The sequence below is a fragment of the Odontesthes bonariensis genome, chromosome 10 (assembly GCF_027942865.1).
Source record: "Odontesthes bonariensis isolate fOdoBon6 chromosome 10, fOdoBon6.hap1, whole genome shotgun sequence".
NCBI classification, from domain to species: Eukaryota; Metazoa; Chordata; class Actinopteri; order Atheriniformes; family Atherinopsidae; genus Odontesthes; species Odontesthes bonariensis.
The window spans coordinates 31,810,894-31,832,476 of NC_134515.1; the positions used below are offsets into that span (position 1 = coordinate 31,810,894).

Here is a 21,583-nt window from a genome sequence, read left to right on the forward strand (position 1 = left end):
GGAAGTGAGACATCAGAAACTGACTGCAGCCAGATTTGAACTTGTGTTGTTGTGATTCGCGGTTGACATTTTGTTAAATCTTTAGGATAAAAGACATTTTGCCTATTTACTTGGGAACTCATGAGGGACAAATGACTAACTACTAGCCCCTGATCAAATGAATGTTAACAACAAAACGAGTGATGATATGAATACGGGACGGCTTTATCATTTATTCATTCATTATGATTCATTCAGCAGTAGTTCTTTAATAATTCATAATGGAGGTACATGCGGTAGATGAATATTAGTAATGAGATAATATACTGTACTAGAATATTGTACATCAATAAATATCTAGGTAAGATTAGTTAATGAAAACCTTTGTATCCATGCTACTGACCTCTTTTATTATGAGTGATTCTGTACTAGTGTTCTGTAATAAAAATGGTTTATAACTAATTACTTAATCTTTTTTTCTTCATTAATTTCATATGATGATTCACTCTTTTCGTTTCAATTCAATTCAATTCAATTCATTTTTATTTATATAGCACCAAATACAACAAATGTCATCTCAAGGCACTTAGATAGCAAGTCCAATTCAAGCCAATTGGAATTCAATTCCCTTCAAATAAAATGGAGCATCATACTGGGTAGTAAAGAAGTACTTAATCATTATCTAGTTGTTATCTATTTCATTATCTGATTATGAATATTCAGAATGATTAGAATTTTTAATTTGATTAGAAAAAATTGTAATCTTGACTTAATTCATCTGTAGACACGGGTCTTTTTCACACAGTTGGTTTCAAGGTGGGGTTGATGCCCTTTTGTTGCGAATTAATGTCATGTGTGGAAGTGCAGAAGTGGAATGAGGTGTTGATGTAGCACTGATACACGCCTGAGCCGGGCACGGAAATAGACAGAGCTCAATTGGACCATGTGTATAAGGACAAGCCGGCACAGCAGACTACACCGTCCTTACCAACAATGCTGTCGTCACTCAGTTGATAATGTGTTGCCAGCTTGCTGATGTGGTGCTGAGCTCCTTTATTTGGTCAGTTAATTACCAAAGTCGAACAGTGGCAGCTTAACAAGGATGCCTTTTTTTGCATGAATAAAGCATTGTGGGAAAAGGGTTAAGCTTATGTCCTCAACACCAACAGCAGATAACAAAACAGTTTCCCTTTAAGTCCATGATGCTGTCTAGTTGGAACAATTTTGTTTTTGATATCAAAATGATGTCCAAGTTCCAGATCAGCTCCATCATTTCTCTGTTATTTAGTGACTTTAATTACACTTGATTACAGTGACTTTTGTTTACAGAACATGATGTAACTCAACAATTCATGTAATCAAAAACTGAATGAGTTCAAGACAAAGGTTTGTTATAAGCTTTAGGTTTCTAACCATCAAGATCCTTCTATGAAAGAGTGTTTTTTTTCTCCCCTAAATTTACTTTCCTTAAATGTACCTTTCAAGCAAAACCTGCCAACATACTTAAGGCGAGACACAGGTGAATAGGGTAATATTTTAAAATAATACATATCACCATGAAACTTCCTCAGTCGATTACTTATACAAGTATGAAAAAAAAATGTATTACAAGTTTTAGAAATTTGTATGTTTAATTATGCAAATGAGGCATTATCTCATTAAATATGCGCACATTTGCATATATTTCCAGAAGCTAGATCTGAACATATGATAAAGCCAGGTGCAAAATTCTTTTTTCATTTTGTTTACACTCAGAATGAAAAGACAATTACAGAGGGATTTCAGGATATCTGCTTTTATTTCCTAGGAAATCAAAATATACTATCCATAGCCTAAAAAACATCAATTTTCGCCATATTTTTTTTATTATAATGTCACATAAATCAAGCCAGGAATGATTTATCAACAAATCCTTCTGTACATATCTTCAGAATACTGCTAAGTGTATAACTGGAAAGTTTGGTGTTAGTAGGTGCTCCATAGGCTGAGATATTGATACTGGAAAAATACAAAAAACTGATTTTGAGAAAACAGCATTTAAAGATTTAAATAGGGGCATTAATTTTGGTAAATTTGGGCGAAACGTACTGCCGCCATTAAACAAAATGTGATGAAATAAACATTTTAATTTATATTTTGAAATAATACAAATTGAAGGAGTAGACTGGCCCAAAATCTAAAAATTTACCACTGCATGAAAAATCACTGTTTTTGCCTGCCGTGTCTCGCCTTAAGTATTAACTTGCACTTTTTTACAGACAGTCCTCAGTGAGCCCCACTGAGCTAATAGTCTCAGGTGGAATGAGTGTCCTGTTATCTGCCCCATGTGAGCTCTCCATAGTATTACGTTTTTAGAGTGCCTTAATCACCCTGGCTGAGCTTGGTGAAAACTCCCATGGCTGGCAAATCCTAACCTTTCTGTTTGAGTGCTGCAGTCTTACCGTCACACATACAGCTGTGACTTGGATTTCTCTTCTGTGGAAGTGTGGGATCTTATTTGAAGGATGTGAAGGTTCAGCGACAATGTGAGAGGACAGCAAAAAAGTCAAGTATTGTAAAAGCATAATGGGACGCCTTGATTGTCCATGTATAAAAAGGTGTTAGGTGCAAGTCAGTAACAGCTGCACTACATTAGTCATTTTTTTTGCTGCACTATGGCAGCATACTTGAAAGGAAAAAGAATAGCATCGATGGGGTGACAATTTTGGTGACATAGCACTGATGGGTGAATTGACCTTTGGAGAAACAATGTGGCCAAACTCCAAGAGATTGATCAATGGAGGCAGTTTTAAGGTTTAATGTACCAGGAGACAATAAATAAATTCTAGTCCATAGTGTGTAAAAGCAAAGAAGATATGCTGTGTTTGGTTTTCACAACACGGTGCTGCGCATTGTGACCAGGCAGCTCCACTGTGGTTTGTTCAAATGCAATTTTGCAAACATTAGCTGTGCTGCCATGTTCTTTTTAGAGAGAAGAGGGTTTTCTGCTTGCAACCCTTCCAAGCAAGTCATACTTGTTTTGCTACTTGTCTTTTTAAATTTTTTTTTATTGAACTGTAATGAAATTTAACATCTTGTGTGAGATGTTGCTCTTGGGTTTTTTGCAGATTCTTTGAGTATTCTTTGGTTTGACCTTAAGGTGAACTTGCAAAATATTTGCTAAATTCACAAGGGAGCTAAGAGTGCCATTCTAGTCTTATTTTTTTTAAATCCTAGTCTGTTTTTCTGCTTGTTTCTACGCTATCGCCCTCATATGTTTCCCTTGTGTCTCCAGTCTATTTCTACCTTTTTCAGTTTCACTTTGTTTTGCCCTTGGTTTCTGCTTTGTTGGATTTTTGTCTGGAATTATCAATTGCACCTGGGCTGCTGGCCACTGTCGATTGGTTTACGTGCCTTTGTTTTCTACCTACCTAAAGTCATGTCTAAACCTAGAACTTTGCTTAGTCCACGTGTTAGTCTGTCCTCAAGACTGAAACACAAACTCATCCTGGGTCCTCAGGCAGAGTAAAACATAACAGTAAAAGGCTTTGGTGCCCCATAAATATTGATAAATTGCTATTGGATGCACTTTTCACTTCTGTAGCTGGACTAAACTCCTATAAATAATCCATCCATCCATTTTCTGTACCCGCTTAATCTGTCGGTCGGGTCGCTGGAGCCTATCCCAGCAGTCATCGGGCAAGAGGCGGGATACACCCTGGACAGGTTGCCAGTCCATCACAGGGCCACACAGAGACAAATGAGACAAACAACCACACATGCTCACACTCACTCCTATGCATGTTTTTGGACAGTGGGAGGAAGCTGTAGTATCTGGAGAGAACCCACGCATACACGGGGAGAACATGCAAACGCCACACAGAAAGGCCCCAGCTGGGAGTTGAACCTAGAACCCTCTCACTGTGAGGCGACGGTGCTAACCACCACACCCCCGTGCAGCCCCCCTATAAATAATATTATAAATAATTAGAATCAAAATTACAATCTGTGCCACAGCTCACGGTCAGGAGCAGCTGCTAGCACAAGAATAAACACACCTGTTAAGGAATGTAGAACTTCTGATTTTCTTTATTTAAATGTCCTTGATTGGAAAAAAATTAAATCATATATGTTTTATAAGGGTTTCTGATACAAGTCATATATTTATGGGATAGTTCAGAGTAAACAAAGTTTTGTCTTGATTGCTTTTTCAGTTACCTCCATTTTATCGATAATATCCCTTAATCATGTTGCTGATTAACAAAAAAACCTTCAAGAATACTTGGTCTGATTGAACAGGCAGGGCAAATAGTTTGAAATCAATAAGTATCTGCTGTCCTCTGGACTATGCTAATGCTTGGAGGTTGCTGTTATTGATGAACATTACTTACTGATGTAGGAACTGAGGAGAGGTGCTTGCTGTTATCCTGCCTCTGTTCAATATTGCTGTCTTTTGCACTCATTAAGCTGCACGTTGTCTTCCAAAGAACCCCACTTCATGTTTGTTTTTTGTTTCAGTTGAACACTCACCATCCGTGCTTTCTTTATGTTGCCCATCTTGAATTTAATGTGAGCAAGGGATTTTGTCATAAAATCATTTGGTGATTCAATTAAGTTTGTGTGCCAAGAGGAAGGCTGCATGTTTTTCTGCCCACACAGCAATAATGTTGAGATTATTGAACAATCCTTGAGGAAGTTCAAGAGCTAGAGTGAGGAGTTGGGCTGTGGGGGTGGGGGACTGTCAGATAAAGGTGGTTTGTGAAGGTGATAAAACGACAAGGGCCCTGGGTGCCTAATGTGCTGCCAGAGACAAGAAACATCTCATTCTGGAAAATGACCCCTGGAAGTTGTGGCAAGGAACAAAACCCATAGAAAATGTCTTGCATTACTGAGCTGTAAATCAGAAATGTCCTCTGTTTTTATGTGTCAACATTCTAAATGTTGAAGTTTTATCTCGGTCAGGAAACTGCATTACTGTTTTGTTGAACAAAGCTAGAGAACTTTTAAATGATATGGTCTAATTTAATCACACAATGATGTGCACGCCAGAGACAAAAAAGTACATTTTTTAGCACATTTATCTAATTTACTGTCTCCTCACAGCAAGAGGGTTCCAGGTTGGATCCCCACCTGGGGTCTGTATGTTTGTATGTTCTCCCCGTGTATGCGTGGGTTCTCTCTGGGTACTCCGTCTTCCTCCCACTGTCCAAAAGCATGCATATTGGGTTAATTGGTGTCTCTAAATTGTGGCTAGGAGTGAGTGTGAGTGTGTGTGGTTGTTTGGCTCGTTTGTCTCTGTGTGGCCCTGTGATGGACTGGCGACCTGTCCAGGGTGTACCCCGCCTCTCGCCAAATGACTGCTGGGATAGGCTCCAGCCCATTCATTCATTCTGAGAAACTTATGATCAGCATCGTATGCTATTATTTGTCTTTCTGAAAAAAAATCCCTAATGACACCAGGGACTTTTCACCTGATACATTTCAAAATTTGATATATTGCGGGAAGTTGGGTGAGTAATATCAGCTTGTCAAGCTGACACTCTAGTTATGTAAATTCCCGGTATTCTCTGACATTCTCTGTCCAGAATCCATCACAAAAGTCCTAATTTTATAATAAACGTGCTTGAGGTAAATTTTGGTGGTGAAAATAATGGAATTTTGGAGGCTGTCACATCTATCAGATTAAGGGGACTTGCATTAGCAATAATGGATTTCTCATTGACCTGCATATGAACACACAAGTATGTGGAAATTAGAAATAGATATAAACATATATATCAACTACATAACTGGTAACCTATGCAGTCGAAGTAAATAACAGCCTTGGCCTCTCCTGTACAGTAGATGCAACATTGACGGGATAGGTGTAAATATGGCACCAGAAATTACCGGTCAGTATAGAAATGTATCAATGTATGATATCTTTTTTTTTTACAATATAATTAAATTATGACTGTCACTTTCATCACTCATAATTGACTGACTGGATTGTCTGCACTGCACTTACTACACTAAATCTGTATATATAAACACCGTATATTGAAAACTAGCTGTGGTGTCTAGATGTATACTGAACTTTTGCACATTACATTTATTCTTTTTTTAACTTTTAATTTTCATCCTGGTTGGGAATGTGTGCTATTGAACTATTGTTTGATGCTGTCATGTGGGAGCTACTAAACAATGACAAAACATTTCTATACTCTTCCATTCTATTGCATTTTATGGAATGGTCAGTAAGGAATGACTCCTTGCACTAGACACTAGTCAGTTTTTAACAAACTCAATGGTAAAATGACTATTATGTGCAGATTTTTGGTTGAAAACTTTTCTTTAGGTATTTAAGAAAGGATGATGCCCGTTTTGTTTAAATTATGGTCTGGTTTAGTATATCGATATAAATGATAAATCACAAAATGTTTTTTACAAAATGTACCAAACTATTACATAACAGGAGTGCCTACAGTTTTCAGCCAGATCTGCTGCTAAACAGAAACTTCCACTGTCAAAAAAGGCAACAGCCCAAAGGCTGAACGTAGAGTCCTTTCATCTGTGCTTGACATCACAGTTGCAATGTCTATCTATGTTATACATTTTAGGAGGACTTTTGAATACAGACTGGTTTGGAAAAAACTGAGCTTTAGGTGTCTGTGCTGTCAAACAACATTTAGTCTCACCTAGGGAGTGGCTGGCAACCTCAAGCTGGCAACCTCTAGTTAGGGACCGAGCAGTGAAACTGCAAGGACCCTATTGTATCTGTAAGGTTTATTATTCCGTCTTTTTCTTATTCTTTGCAAAAGGTATGCAAAAACTCAGGAAATTTTGCAAGCGCCACCTGCCAGTCGACGACATGAAAGAATCTAAACTTTATATTTTTGGGAGTCGCTCATTGACTCTGTAGCGCCCCCTATAATGCTTAAAAATGGTCCCCTTAATAGGATTAGTTTCACGTGGGACAACGAAATTCGGTACACTCATTCATCATGCCCAGACGCACAAAAAAGTCTCTTGCCACCAATGTCCCACATTCACAGGAAGGCGGCCATTTTGGATGGAAAGTGAGTTTTCGTGCCATTTTTGACTGATTCCACGCCTTGCACAAGATCGAACTTGTCCTACAGATTTAATGCTACAGACTTCAAACTTGGCCAGGTTACTCTTAAGACATGGGGGGAAAAATTCATGGTGAAACTTTTTCAAAACTTAAAGGGCGTGGCCGTGGCGACTTCTCAAAGTTCGATGACTCGCCATCACTCGCCACAAAAAATGAAGTCGCTTATAACTTCCACAAACATTATCCAATCTGTCCCAAACTACATACGGTGAATGCTGGACCCAGCCTGAACACGCACATATAACATAGTGACATCAACCTACAGCGCCACCTGCTGGTGGTCGGAAACGTCTTTTTTTTCCCACACCTCGCATTTGATCGAACTTGTCCTACAGATTTGATGCCACAGACTTCAAACTTGGCCAGGTTACTCTTACGACATGGGGGGAAAAATTCATGGAGAAACTTTTTCAAACCTCAAAGGGCGTGGCCGTGGCGACGCCTCAAATTTATGACTCGCCATGAAAAATTAAGTCGCTTATAACTCCCACATATATTATCCAATCTGTCCCAAACTTCATACGGTGATTGCTGGACCCAGCCTGAACGCGCACATATAACATAGTGACACCTGTTGGTGGTTGGAAACGTCTTTTTTTTCCAGGCCTCGCATTTGATCGAACTCCTCCTACATATTTAATGGTAACAGCTCCAAACTTGCCCACATTACTCTTAAGACATGGAGGGAAAGAATCATGGAGAAACTTTTCCAAACTCTGAACGGTGTGGGCGTGGCCAGGCGGTGAAAATCATGTGATGGCGTTTGTGGTTTGAAAGCCTTATCATCATCGCAAAGTCATGAAACTTAGCACATATGTCCACCCTGTCGACCTCGTACGTATGTAAAGGGTATCGTGTGTGGGTGGAGATAAATGGCTCAGTGGCGCCCCCCTAGAAATGTTATAAAAAACCCTCCATATTGGAGTTATTATGTGCTCGTACGTACGCAGAGGGTATCGTGCGTGTGGGCAGAGCTGCAGCTCCAGCGTCCAGCGCATGCCCCAACGTACGCACATCCCAACGTACGCCATCTCGGTCCCGCTCACAGCTGCTTGCAGCTTTCTAGTTTTCTTTCCTGTTTAACTAACTTGTGTATGGGTTGGTGGTTAAACCTGATAAGTGCCAAACAACATGTCAGCAAGGCTTTCAACTTATCATTCTAAAAATCACACTACCTACATTGCCTGTAGAAACCTTGACTGTTGTGCAGCAAAGCTTTAGTTTCAGTTGTCCTGTGTAATTGTGTTTTTTTGTAGATGATTCTCTAAGAGCAGGGAACTCTTACAAGCTCCTTAGGAAATTAAATGGGCATTGGCTCATTTCTATTTACAATTTCTATTTGGACTTTCAGTCTTGTTAGATCACACTCACACTAATGGTTTTTATCAGCTCTAATGCATTAAACCTTACTTTTTCAGTGTACATCAAACAGTGCAAGTACTTTTCCCTTTGGGATTTATACTTTTTTTTTCTAGCTCCTATATTATCAATGGGAGAAATGCAAGTTTTTCAGTTATTAGCAGAAAAGCTAATGCATCAAGCATTCTGATTTCCATACCTTTAGTCTTTCAGCAAATTAACAATTTTTACAATGCTCACAAAGTTGAATGCTCAAATAATGCTACTGAAGACATTTGAAAATGTTTATGGATACTTACAGTGGTAGCATACTGGATGTCCCTCCAAATGTCTGTCTCCCGCGATAGATCTGATGTCTCAAACAAATTCTCCAGCACCACCTCCCCTATCATATCATGCCGGGAAAATCTGTCAAAGTCAAAGACGCTCATGTGGAGCTTCCTGACAGCCAGCTCATCATAAGGCACAGGGAACTGGAAGCTCTCACTGAATGTGGGGTTGAGCGTCTTCCGGTGGACCCGAGTCTGGAACTTCTTGCGGTCAGGCAGCAGGTAGACTTTTACGTAAGGGTCAGAAGTTCCACATAAGTCCTTGGCAGGTAGGTCTACTGCTCTGAGAATGTTGACAAGGAGTGCCTCATTTTCGTAGTCATACTTGAGAGAGAAGTTAATCCTGCCACAATTTTTGCTGCTGCTATTCTTGGACGAATCCTCTGATTCCAAGACATTCTGTTGGTAGAGCTCTGGTTGGATGCGGCCAATGCTGGTGGGCTTTTCATCCGTCTCCACCATGTAGTCGTTTCCAAGGTCTAGACTGCCCACCTGCATCTGCCTGGGCAGGTGTCTTTTAAATGAGTTATGCCTGAAGAGGAAATAAAAAATGACACAAATGACACAGACGATAACTGGGGGTGGGGGGGGGGGGGGTTGGGGGGGGGGGTTGAATTGAAGGTCTCAGACAGTGTTGACAAACAGTGGATCATTTTTTTTTGTCTAAGCTGCGCCCTCAGGCGATATCTGGAAACACATATTTCTTACCATAAAATAATCTCAATATATGATGCAAATGTAGCCTAGATACCAACCCAGTGCCCCTGCAAAATGTGAAAAAGCAAAAAACCTAATACTGATACATGTCCACAGACATGATTTTTGTTCTTTTTTAGTTCCTTTGGACAAAGAAAACAACCAAAACAAACTTAATAGATAAACACAGTCTCGACACATTTTGTTAAACAGTTTAAATTTGATTGTTGCATCACATTTGAAAAGGAAAACAGTCCATATTTAGAGTTTAGAGGGATTGAGAAGTGGTGCTACACACAGGACTGCAGAGCTGAAGAATCAAGTTTGAGTCTTGTTCTGACCACTAATGTTTTAGTGTGAGTTTACTTTGAAATAATAAGCGTAACATGTACATTAAGTGGGTTTTACATTTTACATCATAACCATTTGTTTAAGGTTTGAGATAAAAAAAAAGCACATTGTTAATGTTGGCTTAACATTTAAACACCCACCTTTACAACATCTCTCATAAAAATATTATTTTACTGCTTTACTGGCTGCTGGAATCCTGCCCTCCAGGCCTAACACACAAACCAAACTGAACACAAGTTTACTTGTATCATTAAGGTAATGTTGACAACATTTAAATCATATAAGCTAGAGGTTTATTTTACAAGGTTGTAGGTGTCTACACGGGTACATGGTAAATCTAGTGGATTGCTTAATGTTCATCTGAAACCTAAATTCCTCACTTTTGCATCAGGGATGATAAAATTTAGTAGAAAGATTTAGATGAAATAAAGCAATAAAAGTTAAGTTCAATAAAAAGCACATCAAACGCTAAGCAAGGCCCAGAGTTGAGGAATGTAAAACTTTAACTGGCACAATAAACCACTTGTATTCACCTTTTTAACATCCTGGAAACACAAAATGCTAATGGCAAAGCTTCAACAAATGTTTTTTTTTGCACTCCATTCAATTAATTCTTATGAAAGAAGCATAGCACATAATTAGCCTTACAAGAATGACCTGCAGAGAGAGGCCTCTGAGCGACAGTTCAACAGCCAGAACATTCATTAAAATTAACTTTGTAGATGGTAAATTGCTTTGAAAATTTCTTTCCCTAATTAAAGATATTTTATGGCTGTTTGGTGCCTGCTCTGGGAGAATGTGCAGCAGTTGTAGGCTGTTCCTGATTTACACATTTTATTTCACGGTGGATTAAAGGAGAGTCTACACTACATGTCATGAATTCTATATTTGCGCTATCATGCAACCCCAAGCACACCAACCACATCACACTGTCTACCCAAGCACACCAACCACATCACACGGTTTTATATGTCATAAGATTTGCATATGCATGCATGCATGTATTTGACTGACCGTGTAGAGGAGGCTGGCTCAGTGGCTTGTCTCTGCATGCGCTGTGTGCGGCGCAGGAAGTGCTCTCTCATGGAGAGCTGCACATCGGCGGGGATGTCAGGAGAAGTATGGCTTATCTTCAACGCTGCCTCCAGGAAACCCACTGAGCCCATGGGGTCCTTCACCTTTTCTGTCGCCATGGTGACCACTGGTTCCTGGGGACTAGGTAGCAAAAGAGGCGGGTGCAGCGGGTTATGCTGTGGGACACAGGCCGGGCTGAGAGATGGACTGGGGAAGTGGGCCTTAGTACGCCAAGGCACCCAGCACAGCTTCCAGGAGATGAATGTTACGAGGCCCAGTAGAGCCAGGCCGCAAAGAAGAAACACACCAAGCAGCAGGCCAAAAGTAGCGTCTGGTGGCGAACCGCAGGGACCAGAAACAGAGGATCGCACAATATGGACAAACAGATGGTGATTACAAGGGTGAGAGAGGACACACAGAGAGAAAGAGAGTCTATTAGCACAGGATTTTGATACAGTCCGCTGCTGTGTCAGTGGTGTCTCTAGAACATGAATAACAGTGAGCAACTACACTGGGAAATGTGCCTCATAAATATTAAAGTAAACTCCATTAGTCAGTTCAGCTAAGGCATAAGCAAAGCATGGTAAAGTAAACACTATTCAGAGTATAGTATATGCTCATGCATGAATATATGGGTAATTTTGTATGACATATTTGCTGTAGAGGTAACAGTAATTACAGTGTGACAGTGTGATTAAAACAAACAAACAAAAAGACTGTTTATATTCAAAAAACGAATCATGGGAAAAGGACTAGAGTGTCACAATCCTCCCTCAGGGTTTTTTTTTTTTACCATGAAGCAGATAAAAGGAGCCTTGCACAGTCAAACTAATTTATTTTCTGGTATTTGAAAATGCTTCCTGGGGAACAAACAGCACACAAAGACCTGGAGACGCACCAAGAATGCTGACAAGGACTCTGCAAGGATTCACAGAGACCAAGGGAAAAACATAGGGAACTGTACTGAATCTCTGTTTTGCCTTTTCCTCAAAGTAATTATTTTTTTACCACCTGGTGCTTCATGTGTATTCCACACTCTTCATCTGGGATTGAAATCTGTTTTCAATCATTTGCTGCAGTGTTCATTCTTATGTACCAGTGATTGTTAAGATTTATCTCTACAATTGCATACTGAGGAGCGTTTTGTGGCCTCTCAGAGGATCCATGGACTCCTCCTCACCACAAAACGCACCATGAATAGCAAGAGGCTGCGTAGAGGCACACAGGATTTGCTCGACCTTTTCTCACCAAAACTAAAATATGAGCACTGACAAGAACAAAAATCTGCGGGAGGCACGGCGTTTTTTCAGGTTATAGTTTCAGAGAGTATATCTAATTTATCAGTTATGGGAAATAAGATTTCAGTGGTGGTTATTTTTCGATGTTTAAGATATTTGTAAGATATTCTTTCGTACTGCTTATAAGCACACATTTTAGTTAATTGTATTTTATTTCCATTTTTATTCATTTTACTTGAGCATTTCCAGTTGAGGAAAATTAGAGTCTGGTAGCTTTAGTTAATTATGACATACAAAACATTACACATACACATATATATGTACATAAAGATAATCCTTACAGTCTCCACTGTAAAAGCAGATGTGTGTTTCTCAAAACTGTGCTTTTTGAAGTTTTTGCCATGAAGCAGTTTCTTGCCTTAAAACAACTAAGTGAATGGGGGCCTCTTGATATGGTAATTTGGCCCTACCTGTATCACAGAATACATTTTGTATGCTCCATTTAACACTTCTAATTTTGGGATTACCCAGTTGAAATGTCTTCACTTTCACTCTTTGAACAATATTAAGAGCCAAGCCGGCTCCCAGCCTGCTTTCTAATATTGTAATGTTGCTAGTTCCCAGCTGGCTTGGCCCGGCTGCGGGTTTGCCGGCGGCTCTCACAGCCCACAGCACATGTGGCTCTCCTGGCTGACACCACTTGTGGCTTACAGGTCTCCATACAGGATATTTGACCCTCTCTTTCTGAGACTGTGCACGGTGCTCTGCAGATTAAAAGCAGAATTGACCTTTCACAGCGTTGATGGTTGATTTAGCTTATTATATGTCTTGTAAGAATAGCTATTCTTAAAGTGACACGACTATTCAATTCATATTGTTTTAGAACATGTATGAGATTAAAAAAAAGCATACATTAGACATTACAAATATGTAATTGTGTATGGCTAGTGTCGACAGGAATGATCATCTTTACTGGCCTCTGCTGAAGACCCTTTGTTGGTTGAACAGTAAATTGTTTGGAGGTGCAGTGTGCAACATTCTTCATTGCCCAATCAGCTCAAGTGCTCCAAATCAGCCCCCATCACAGAACCAGCGTTCTTTATCAGTTTGTTTCTTTGAGTCACAGGCTCTGATACTGCTACGTCAACAGATGGCTGCAAAGGGAAATGCACTCGTCACCACGGACTTGCAACATCCTGCTGCAAACATCAAAGGGGCTAAGCTTTCTCAAGGGGTGAAGGGATAATACAACAGTATAAATGTGTTATGTGTGTGTTATGTGAAATTTTCATCTATAGTGGAATAAACTGTATAATATTTCCTTAAAAAAATAGTAAGGTGGAAGTGCAAAGTACAAGAATAGATATACTCAATTAAGATAATTCAGTATTTCTTGAGTATTTTTAGAGTAACTCACTTACGTAACATGACACACTGCTGCTTTTTATGTTTAAACTGTCCTTAGCTGCCCAAGACTTGAAAAAAGATTTGCTAACATGTTTTGCAGAAATGAAGAGCTTTCATGTACAAAATTCAAGTTAAATGGAGTGCGCATCAAAGCAAAATTATAGCTTAGCCAAGCATTGGACAGGATTTCAAGTATGAGGGATTTATCCCTGAGGAGGATTTCTCAGCTGTCCACAGCCGTGGCCTCTCCATGTCATCTGAAATTACACACAGCTCTTTGCAAAGCCTCTTCTTGACTGGACTGTTGCTTAAAGTCCCCATCCTCTGTCACAGCAAATCGAAGCTGACTCCTGGTGCTGTGTACTCAGATGTGTATGTCTGTCACCACAGACATGCAGCACAGAAAACGTGTTGACGCATCAGGAAATTGTAGTTGAATGTAACTCCAGTTAGTTTTACTTGTTTTAAGTCAAATTTAAGTATCTGCTGAAGCACCAACGGTTTTCAGAGTCTGATGGTATGTAACCCTCCTCAGACTAAACTGGTATATTCTGAGCCTCAGTAATGAGGAATGCAGTAATTCATTTTGACGCTCTTTATATTATGTCTACATACTTTAACACATGTTCACATTTCTTCAAACTGACTGTATTTAAAATATGCTGAGTTAGCCACTACGTGTTCCTGCTTGCAGTGGACATGCTCGAACATATTTCCTGTTAGAACTTAGATTTATTGATGCTTGATTGTGTTAGATATCATGATACACTGTCTTAGGTCTTTGGCATACCAAATCCGAGGCTGCAGCTTCGAATGCTGAGGGTGATAACACTCTTTTCATCTGTCTCTCTCACCTCACACCATATCTTGAGGAGAACCTCACAGTTTGAAAATGTCAGCACTTTAGGGGTGCAAAAAATGACTGCGTGTGAGCAGTTTGGCAAACATGAGATATCTCTATCTATACAGACTACCTGTTCCCTCACACTTTGATCTTGACACTTTCAACTCTGGAGTCATCAACTGTATTGTACAAAAAAATATTTCTTATTGTGTTTGTATGTGCAAAATTTTAGATAGACTTTTCAGATTTTTAAAATTTAATAATAATAATAATAATAATATATAAGTTTTATATAGCACTTTTCCAAATGCTCAAAGATGCTTTACATAAGGAACAAACAGAAAGCACAGACAAAAACAAGACATTATAAACAAAAAGACAAGAGAAAAACACTGTTACAGACTTTAGGCACATAGGGTGTGTGTGTGATTTGTAGGTGATTTTGAACAGGTGGGTTTTGAGCTGGCTTTTGAATGAGGGGAGTGTATCGGAGTTCCGGATGGCGGGGGTCAGGGAGTTCCAAAGGGTAGGGGCAGGGGTGGAGAACGCTCTGTCCCCAAGGGTGCGGTACTTGGTCTTGGTGATGGGAATGAGGAGGTTTGCATCAGAGGAGCGGAGATGTCAAAGTGGGGGAGTAGGGGTGGAGGAGGTTTGTAAGGTATGGAGGTGCAAGGTTATTGAGGGCTTTGTAGGTGATGAGAAGGATCTTGAAGTTGATTCGCTGTTTTATTGGAAGCCAATGAAGTTAATGAAGGATGGGAGTGATGTGTTCTCTGGAAGGGGAGTGAGTGAGCAGTCGGGCGGCCGAGTTTTGAACATATTGCAGTTTTTGAAGAGCAGAGGAGGGGAGGCCATACAGGATGCTATTGCAGTAGTCGAGTCTGGAGGTGATGAAGGCATGGACGAGTGTTTCGGCAGCTGAGGGGGAGAGAGTAGGGCGAAGGCGTGCAATGTTGCGGAGGTGGAAGAAGGCTATTTTGGTAACCTGGTTTATGTGGGATTTGAAGGAGAGTGTGGGGTCCATGATGATGCCGAGATTTCTGACCACGGGGGAGGGAGTGACGGAGTGACCATCAATGCAGAGTGAGAAATGCTGGGAGGTGGGGAGGGTGGATTTTGGGCCAAAAATGATCATTTCAGTTTTATTGCTGTTGAGTTTGAGGAAGTTGTGATTCATCCAGTCTTTGATGTCAGTTAGGCAATTGGTGAGGGCGGAGAGAATGGCAGGAGTAATGGCAGTGGTGGTGATATATAGCTGGGTATCGTCGGCGTAACAGTAGAAGTGAAGACCATGGTGGCGGATAATGTGACCTAGTGGGAGCTTGTAGAGGATGAAGAGGATTGGTCCGAGCACTGAGCCTTGGGGAACTCCGTGTGAGACAGGGGTGGTGAGGGATTTGTGGTTGTTGATGGAGATGTAGTGGAGTCTTTCAGACAGGTAGGAGGTGAAACAGGAGAGAGCGGAGTTGATGATGCCAATGGCTTGCAGACGGAATTTATGTCAACAAATACTTGTTTTCAAGTTTTGTGATGTCAGGATCTCAAGTCCACAAAAAAAAGGCTTACTCTGGTCCATAGAAACACTAAAAGCAGCAAATTATAGTTTCAACATAGAAAGGTACAGTAAATATCTGTTCTCATCTCATTATAATGCCTGGCATGTGGATGCTTCTTTGTCATGGGTAACTCAGTTCAATTCAGTTTATTTATATAGCACCAAATTACAACAAATGTAATCTCAAGGCACTTAAATAGTATAGTCCAATTCAGGCCAATTGGAGTTCAATTCATTGCCTATCTAAATGTTGTTTCAGACCCCCCTTTAGCAATAGTGCTCCCAAAAATCAGCAATTTACTCCCAGAGGCACAATGCATTTTGTCACACCTGCCAAAAAAATGGTTCCAGAACACTCCCTTAGGCTGTATGAAATATCCCAAACTGACAGAGCATCTACTGGAGGTGGCCAAACAAGCCTGATTCCCTGAGGACCTCCTGCTGCACCTAAAAGATTTGCTGGCAGACACCTCGGGGTATCATATTTAAACTCTGAGGACATCAAAGGAAAAGCTCAATTGAGAAAAGGGATAGCAGAGATTAAAATAATGAAATTGGTTGCTTTCTTGCTTCAAAGAATATGAAGAATTAACCTCCTACTTCTTGTCTCCTAATTTTTAAATAAGAAATAGTAAAATCGTGTTTGGCCATTTTTTGGGCATTTTGAGTTTAATAAAGAGTTTCACTTTGCACACATTTTTACAAAAATACCAGGGACGTTTGTATATATATATATTTATTTATTTTTAACATGTGATGCAATGATCACAACAGCTGATTCTGAAACATCCACTTATCACCACGGGTGGGATAAGGTTGATGAGAGAACTCAGATTTGTGGCGCATACATTACAGTAAGTCATTCCTGCCATAATGAAGGCAAAAATAGAAGCGTTGAAGCTGAAACGCTGCTAATTTCTCAGTCCTTCTATTACTTTCCAGTATAGAGAAGATGAACTATATGCAGAAAGCTAATGAAGCAGTGAAAGTGAGTCAGAGATAGAGGGGTTGTGAGGGTTGGAGAAATAGAGTGATAGAAAAGCCATTGTTCCTCCTCTCTAGACAGATGGGTAATGGAGCAGAGCTGTGTGAACTTATTACTACCCCTGGACACACATCTCTCCTGACAGCATGATACAAGACTGACCTCAGGGTTTAACACACTATTAATGATCACACCCGTGCCATGGAGGAGTGGGTTATCGCTATCCTGCAGTCAATCAAAAGGGCCATTACATGCCAAAAAAAAACTTTCACCATCAGCACCACAGAGGATGAATCAATGTCATTGTAAAGCTTCTCAGCTGGGTTTTAGATCAGGTGCAAAGGACAAGGAAGTGTGGCACGAAAGATGGGTATTTAGTTTGTTGTGGCATGCATACCCATTTCCAGAGGCTGAACCACACCGCTGCGCTGTGGCACGCAACCAGTGTCACTTTCAAATCTCTGTTAGATCGAGCAGCGATGTGTTCCAGGTTCCAAAAAAATATGGCTCGCTCACTCTCTTTCAGGTGTTTCTGAAGGATGTGCATATTTAATTCCAATTTGTTTTGAAGTCAGAGAGGAAATTGAAGCTAGAAGCTTTTTCTAATCGAGTTCTTTCAAATCTCACCTGGTTTCCATAGTAACCCAATCATTAGGGAGAGCGGGCACTCTTTCTGTTTGCTGTGATGAATTGATTCATCTTTGGCAGGAATATTCCATCCTACTGTAGATAACAAACTGAGATCAAAGAAGCATACAAATGCTGCTTGAAAAAGAGTTTGGCAATCAAGACAGGAGTTTTTTTTTAATTGGTGGGTTTGCTGCAGTTGCAGGATTTGATGGTCTAGAATCAGCCTTTGTGATAACTTCGCTTAACAAGAAAGGGTTCATAAGGAAAAGAACATTTTGAAGAAAGAGAAGCTTTTTTTGTCCTAGATAGTTTTTGAAAGACTATATATTATGATGCAAAGTTGTAACTATTTTTTGGTGGTTAAGTTAGACACGTACATGTTATTGATAAGGCAAACTGTAGTGAAAATTTCTACTCCAAACCTGCTTTCCTAATTGAAACAGAGCTTGTTAGCATCTCAAGTAAGTTAGCAGACAGCATTGTGCATCTTCTACTCTGTATTCTGCATCTTAATGAAGCCAAACTCCCTGAAAAGCTGCTCTCATTCACAGATTTTATTGTTCCTCTTGTAGAGTGGTAAAAACAACTCTAATACTAAGAATGAATTGCAGCCAAGAAGGACAATATGTAAGTCTGCAAAGCTTTTGAATACTTTGTGTTGCTTCTGCTTTGCACTTATATAACCCAATTGTTTTTAAACACAGCATCACCTGAAAAAAACTTCCATGCACTTAAATAAATATATATATATATATATACATATATATATATATTTAAAAGAACGTCTTTGGCTATATTTACATCTGTCGGAGAAATGTAGAACACACATGCACACATGCAGCATACAACAAAGTCCTGCCTATGAAACATTGATGACCCTTGTCTATGGAGTGGCCAAGATTTGTTCTAAAAGTCATTAGATGGAAGCAAAAGTCACTGAGGGGGTTGTGTCAAGTTGTTTTGGTGCACATTCCCAATACTAAGTAAGATCAAGGACTAATTGGACTATGTTTCCATATTATCTGATATTAATGTTAGTTATAGTATGTTGAAGCATACTTTAACATACTGTAACTCATATTAGCACTACTAAGAGCAGAAGTTGTACCGGGGGAGTCAGCAGGGGGATTTTAGAGCTGTGTTAGGAGGTGCATTGCTCCCTCACCTCAGTTATTACACTCATGAGTTGAGGAGAGTTTGTGTCCACTCACCTTTCTAACAAATATCTCCTTTTCAGGGCTTTTACAGTTGCAGCACCTCAGTAATAGCAACAATAAATTTAAAGTTCTTGCCCAGTTTCACAAGCATTTTGCAGATGACTTGTCTCTCCATTCAAGACACAAAACCATCATACAAAATCCGGTTGAGACTCTCCCAGGTATGACATTGTCTCACAGCCCTACAGACTTTCAGAACAGAGAAAATAGGAAAACTGATCTGAACAATATCTTAGGTTCATGGATATTGTAGTATGCTAAAATAACAATAACAGACAAGAGCGGGTTTACTCAAAAATTAAGCCAATACTATTAAAAACCTGTGAGCATAAGATAACCCTGGGGTTCTTTTTGGATCTCTTCTGGCATAGGCACATTTTGACCATAGCACCTTTTGAGACTTGGTTCAATGTGGTACCAACAACCCCAAAACTAAATTAGAAGAATATATATACAACTCAGGCTGCACGGTGGTGTGGTGGTTAGCCCAATCACCTCACAGCAAGAGGGTTCCTGGTTTCAATCTTGGCTGGTGCTTTTCTGTGTGGAGTTTGCATGTTCTCCCCATGTACAGTATGTGTGGTTCCTCTCTGAGAACTCCTGCTTCTTCCCACTGCCCAAAAACAGGCATGTCAGGTTAATTGGTGACTCTAAATTGTCCCCAGAAGTGAGTGTGGAGGGTTGTTTGTCCCTGTGATGGACTGGCAACCTGTCCAGGGTGTACCTGACCCTCGCCCAATGACACCTGGGATAGGTTCCCTGAGATGGATTAAGAGGTTATAGTAAATGCATGGAATATGCAACCCCTAGCGGTTGTGACATGTGAAGTGGCACAGAAGAAAGAATGTATTATTCCCTCAAAAGGCCCTGAGTCTGGACACGTTGGTGCAGCAGTAATCAGAGCACAATCTAAATATCAAGAAAAAAACTATGATCATTTATCAGTTTATACTGTAGAGTTACAATACTCTTGATAAACTTAGTTTGTTAGTTACTCACTTCAGTCTGATAAGAGGTGGTAACTGCAAGCCTTTTAAGACAACCAGGCAAGATATTTTCCTTTTGTTTTTATGGGTTTAGCCCACTGCCACTCATGATAATGTAATTGTTTGAGTTAAGATCTGACATACATTTGGTTTTCATAGGGAGAGTTTACTATAAGTGTCTTGGCCTAGGTATCTGATACTTTCTGAATAAATAAGATAGATTGTTTTTAGTTTTCTGTTAGAGGCATGGTTGTAGAGTAGAAATGATAAAAATCCGCACAAAGTGGTAAAAAAAAGACAAAAAGCCCACTCCGTCCATTTAAGATAGCCACAGTCTAGCAGCATGAGCATGACCCTATCCTACAGATAGTGAGGCACAAAGCCAGACCATGAAAAAAGTTCATTAAAACAAAGGATGACTTTAGATCAGATGCATAAATCTGTGTATCCATTGTTCAGTTTTTAAAATCTTTATCATCATAAAATTGTAAACACGTGTATTGACCGATGTCAACTCCTATCTATATTCATGGATGGATGAAGACATGATCTCATTTAACACATACAAAAACTATCTTTATGTCACAATTATTAGGCATTTCCACCCTCTCGGTCTACTGTCATTTTACTATTTATAGTGGTTCAGGAAGAAAAGGCATTTCCTCAGTGTGGCTCAATGTGAAATTCAGAAAAGTGCTACTTGACCTTTTGTTTGTTTGCTTTTCATACAGCAATACCAATAAAACAAAAGATTTAAAAAAACATCTGTCTAACATTTTGTAGGACCCCCTCATGTGGCCAAAGCAGCTATCACTTATCAGGACTTTGACAAGGAACTACTGGGTGTGGTGTGTGGCACTACATGACACTTGTTGTACTCCTTGAATAGTCATCCAATGGTTCTCCTGAGCAGTGTGAGGATGATGATCCCTGTCTGTCTGTAGGTACTGTACGTCACCTGACCTTTCAGCATTGAAAAACAAGATTCGGAAAATGTGTGAATGTTGATCCACAGTTTATTTCAAGGTAGAAAATTACATCTTTAGAGATCTCAGTTGTTTATTTAAATAGATTGACAAATGACCATATAGCTGTAGAACCCTTCAGGAGCATTTCATTTGTGCACACAGCATGCTTTGCTGGTTCTGAACAACCTGCAACATGTTTAGAATAAGTTTCAACCCTTTTAAAGCACAAGAAGATCATGTGCACTGGACTTTATATTAATAGTTGCAATTTCCAGAGAAAATTAGACTAGTTTAAGAAATGTACACTTTACGCAAGAGGCAGTGACATTTCCTGGAATTGGAAAGCATCGATTTTTTTAGAAGGGATTTCACCACCAAATAGGCTTTGTAGTCAACAATCTTCATAAATTGTAAATGTTTCTCAAAGACACTCACTCTGAGGCTGTCACTTGTGCATTTTCTGTCTTTCTTCCCTTAGGGGTGAAATAATACACTCTAATCTTGATGTTGGCACCTCAGCCATTTGTGGATTTCTGTATCCTGTGGTGTTTTTTTTTCAGAGCAATCAGAAAATCCCATAATCCCTCAGATCCCCAAATCCCTAAAGCTCCACCACCACATGCAAAGACGAGTTTAGACTCCAGCAGATCAGTAGGAGTTGTGACCAGGAATCTGAAATTGTGGAGAAATATAAATACTCCCACACTTTACCAAGGTGGGAAGATATGTAGCCTCAATAACAGAAGACGTTCCAAATTCTCATAGCTTATATTTGAATTACTCTCTTTCTAATAAAGGTAAACAGATTCACTCCATTTAGAAATGCCCAGTCGTGTTAGCAGTGAAGATGAAAAGAGACACAACCCATGAAG

The 21,583-nt window shown here is 39.8% G+C and overlaps 1 protein-coding gene across 1 annotated transcript in view; it reads right to left on the reverse strand.

Annotated features, from left to right (window-relative positions):
- The window catches only part of syt6a (synaptotagmin VIa), a 101,059-nt gene that overhangs the window by 7,702 nt on the left and 71,774 nt on the right, over positions 1–21,583 (reverse strand). The window contains exons 2-3 of the mRNA XM_075475278.1: positions 10,822–11,212; positions 8,731–9,292 (exon numbers count right to left, since the gene is read on the reverse strand). Of these exons, the coding sequence (XP_075331393.1) occupies positions 8,731–9,292; positions 10,822–11,212 (953 nt within the window). The remainder of the gene's footprint in view (positions 1–8,730; positions 9,293–10,821; positions 11,213–21,583) is intronic.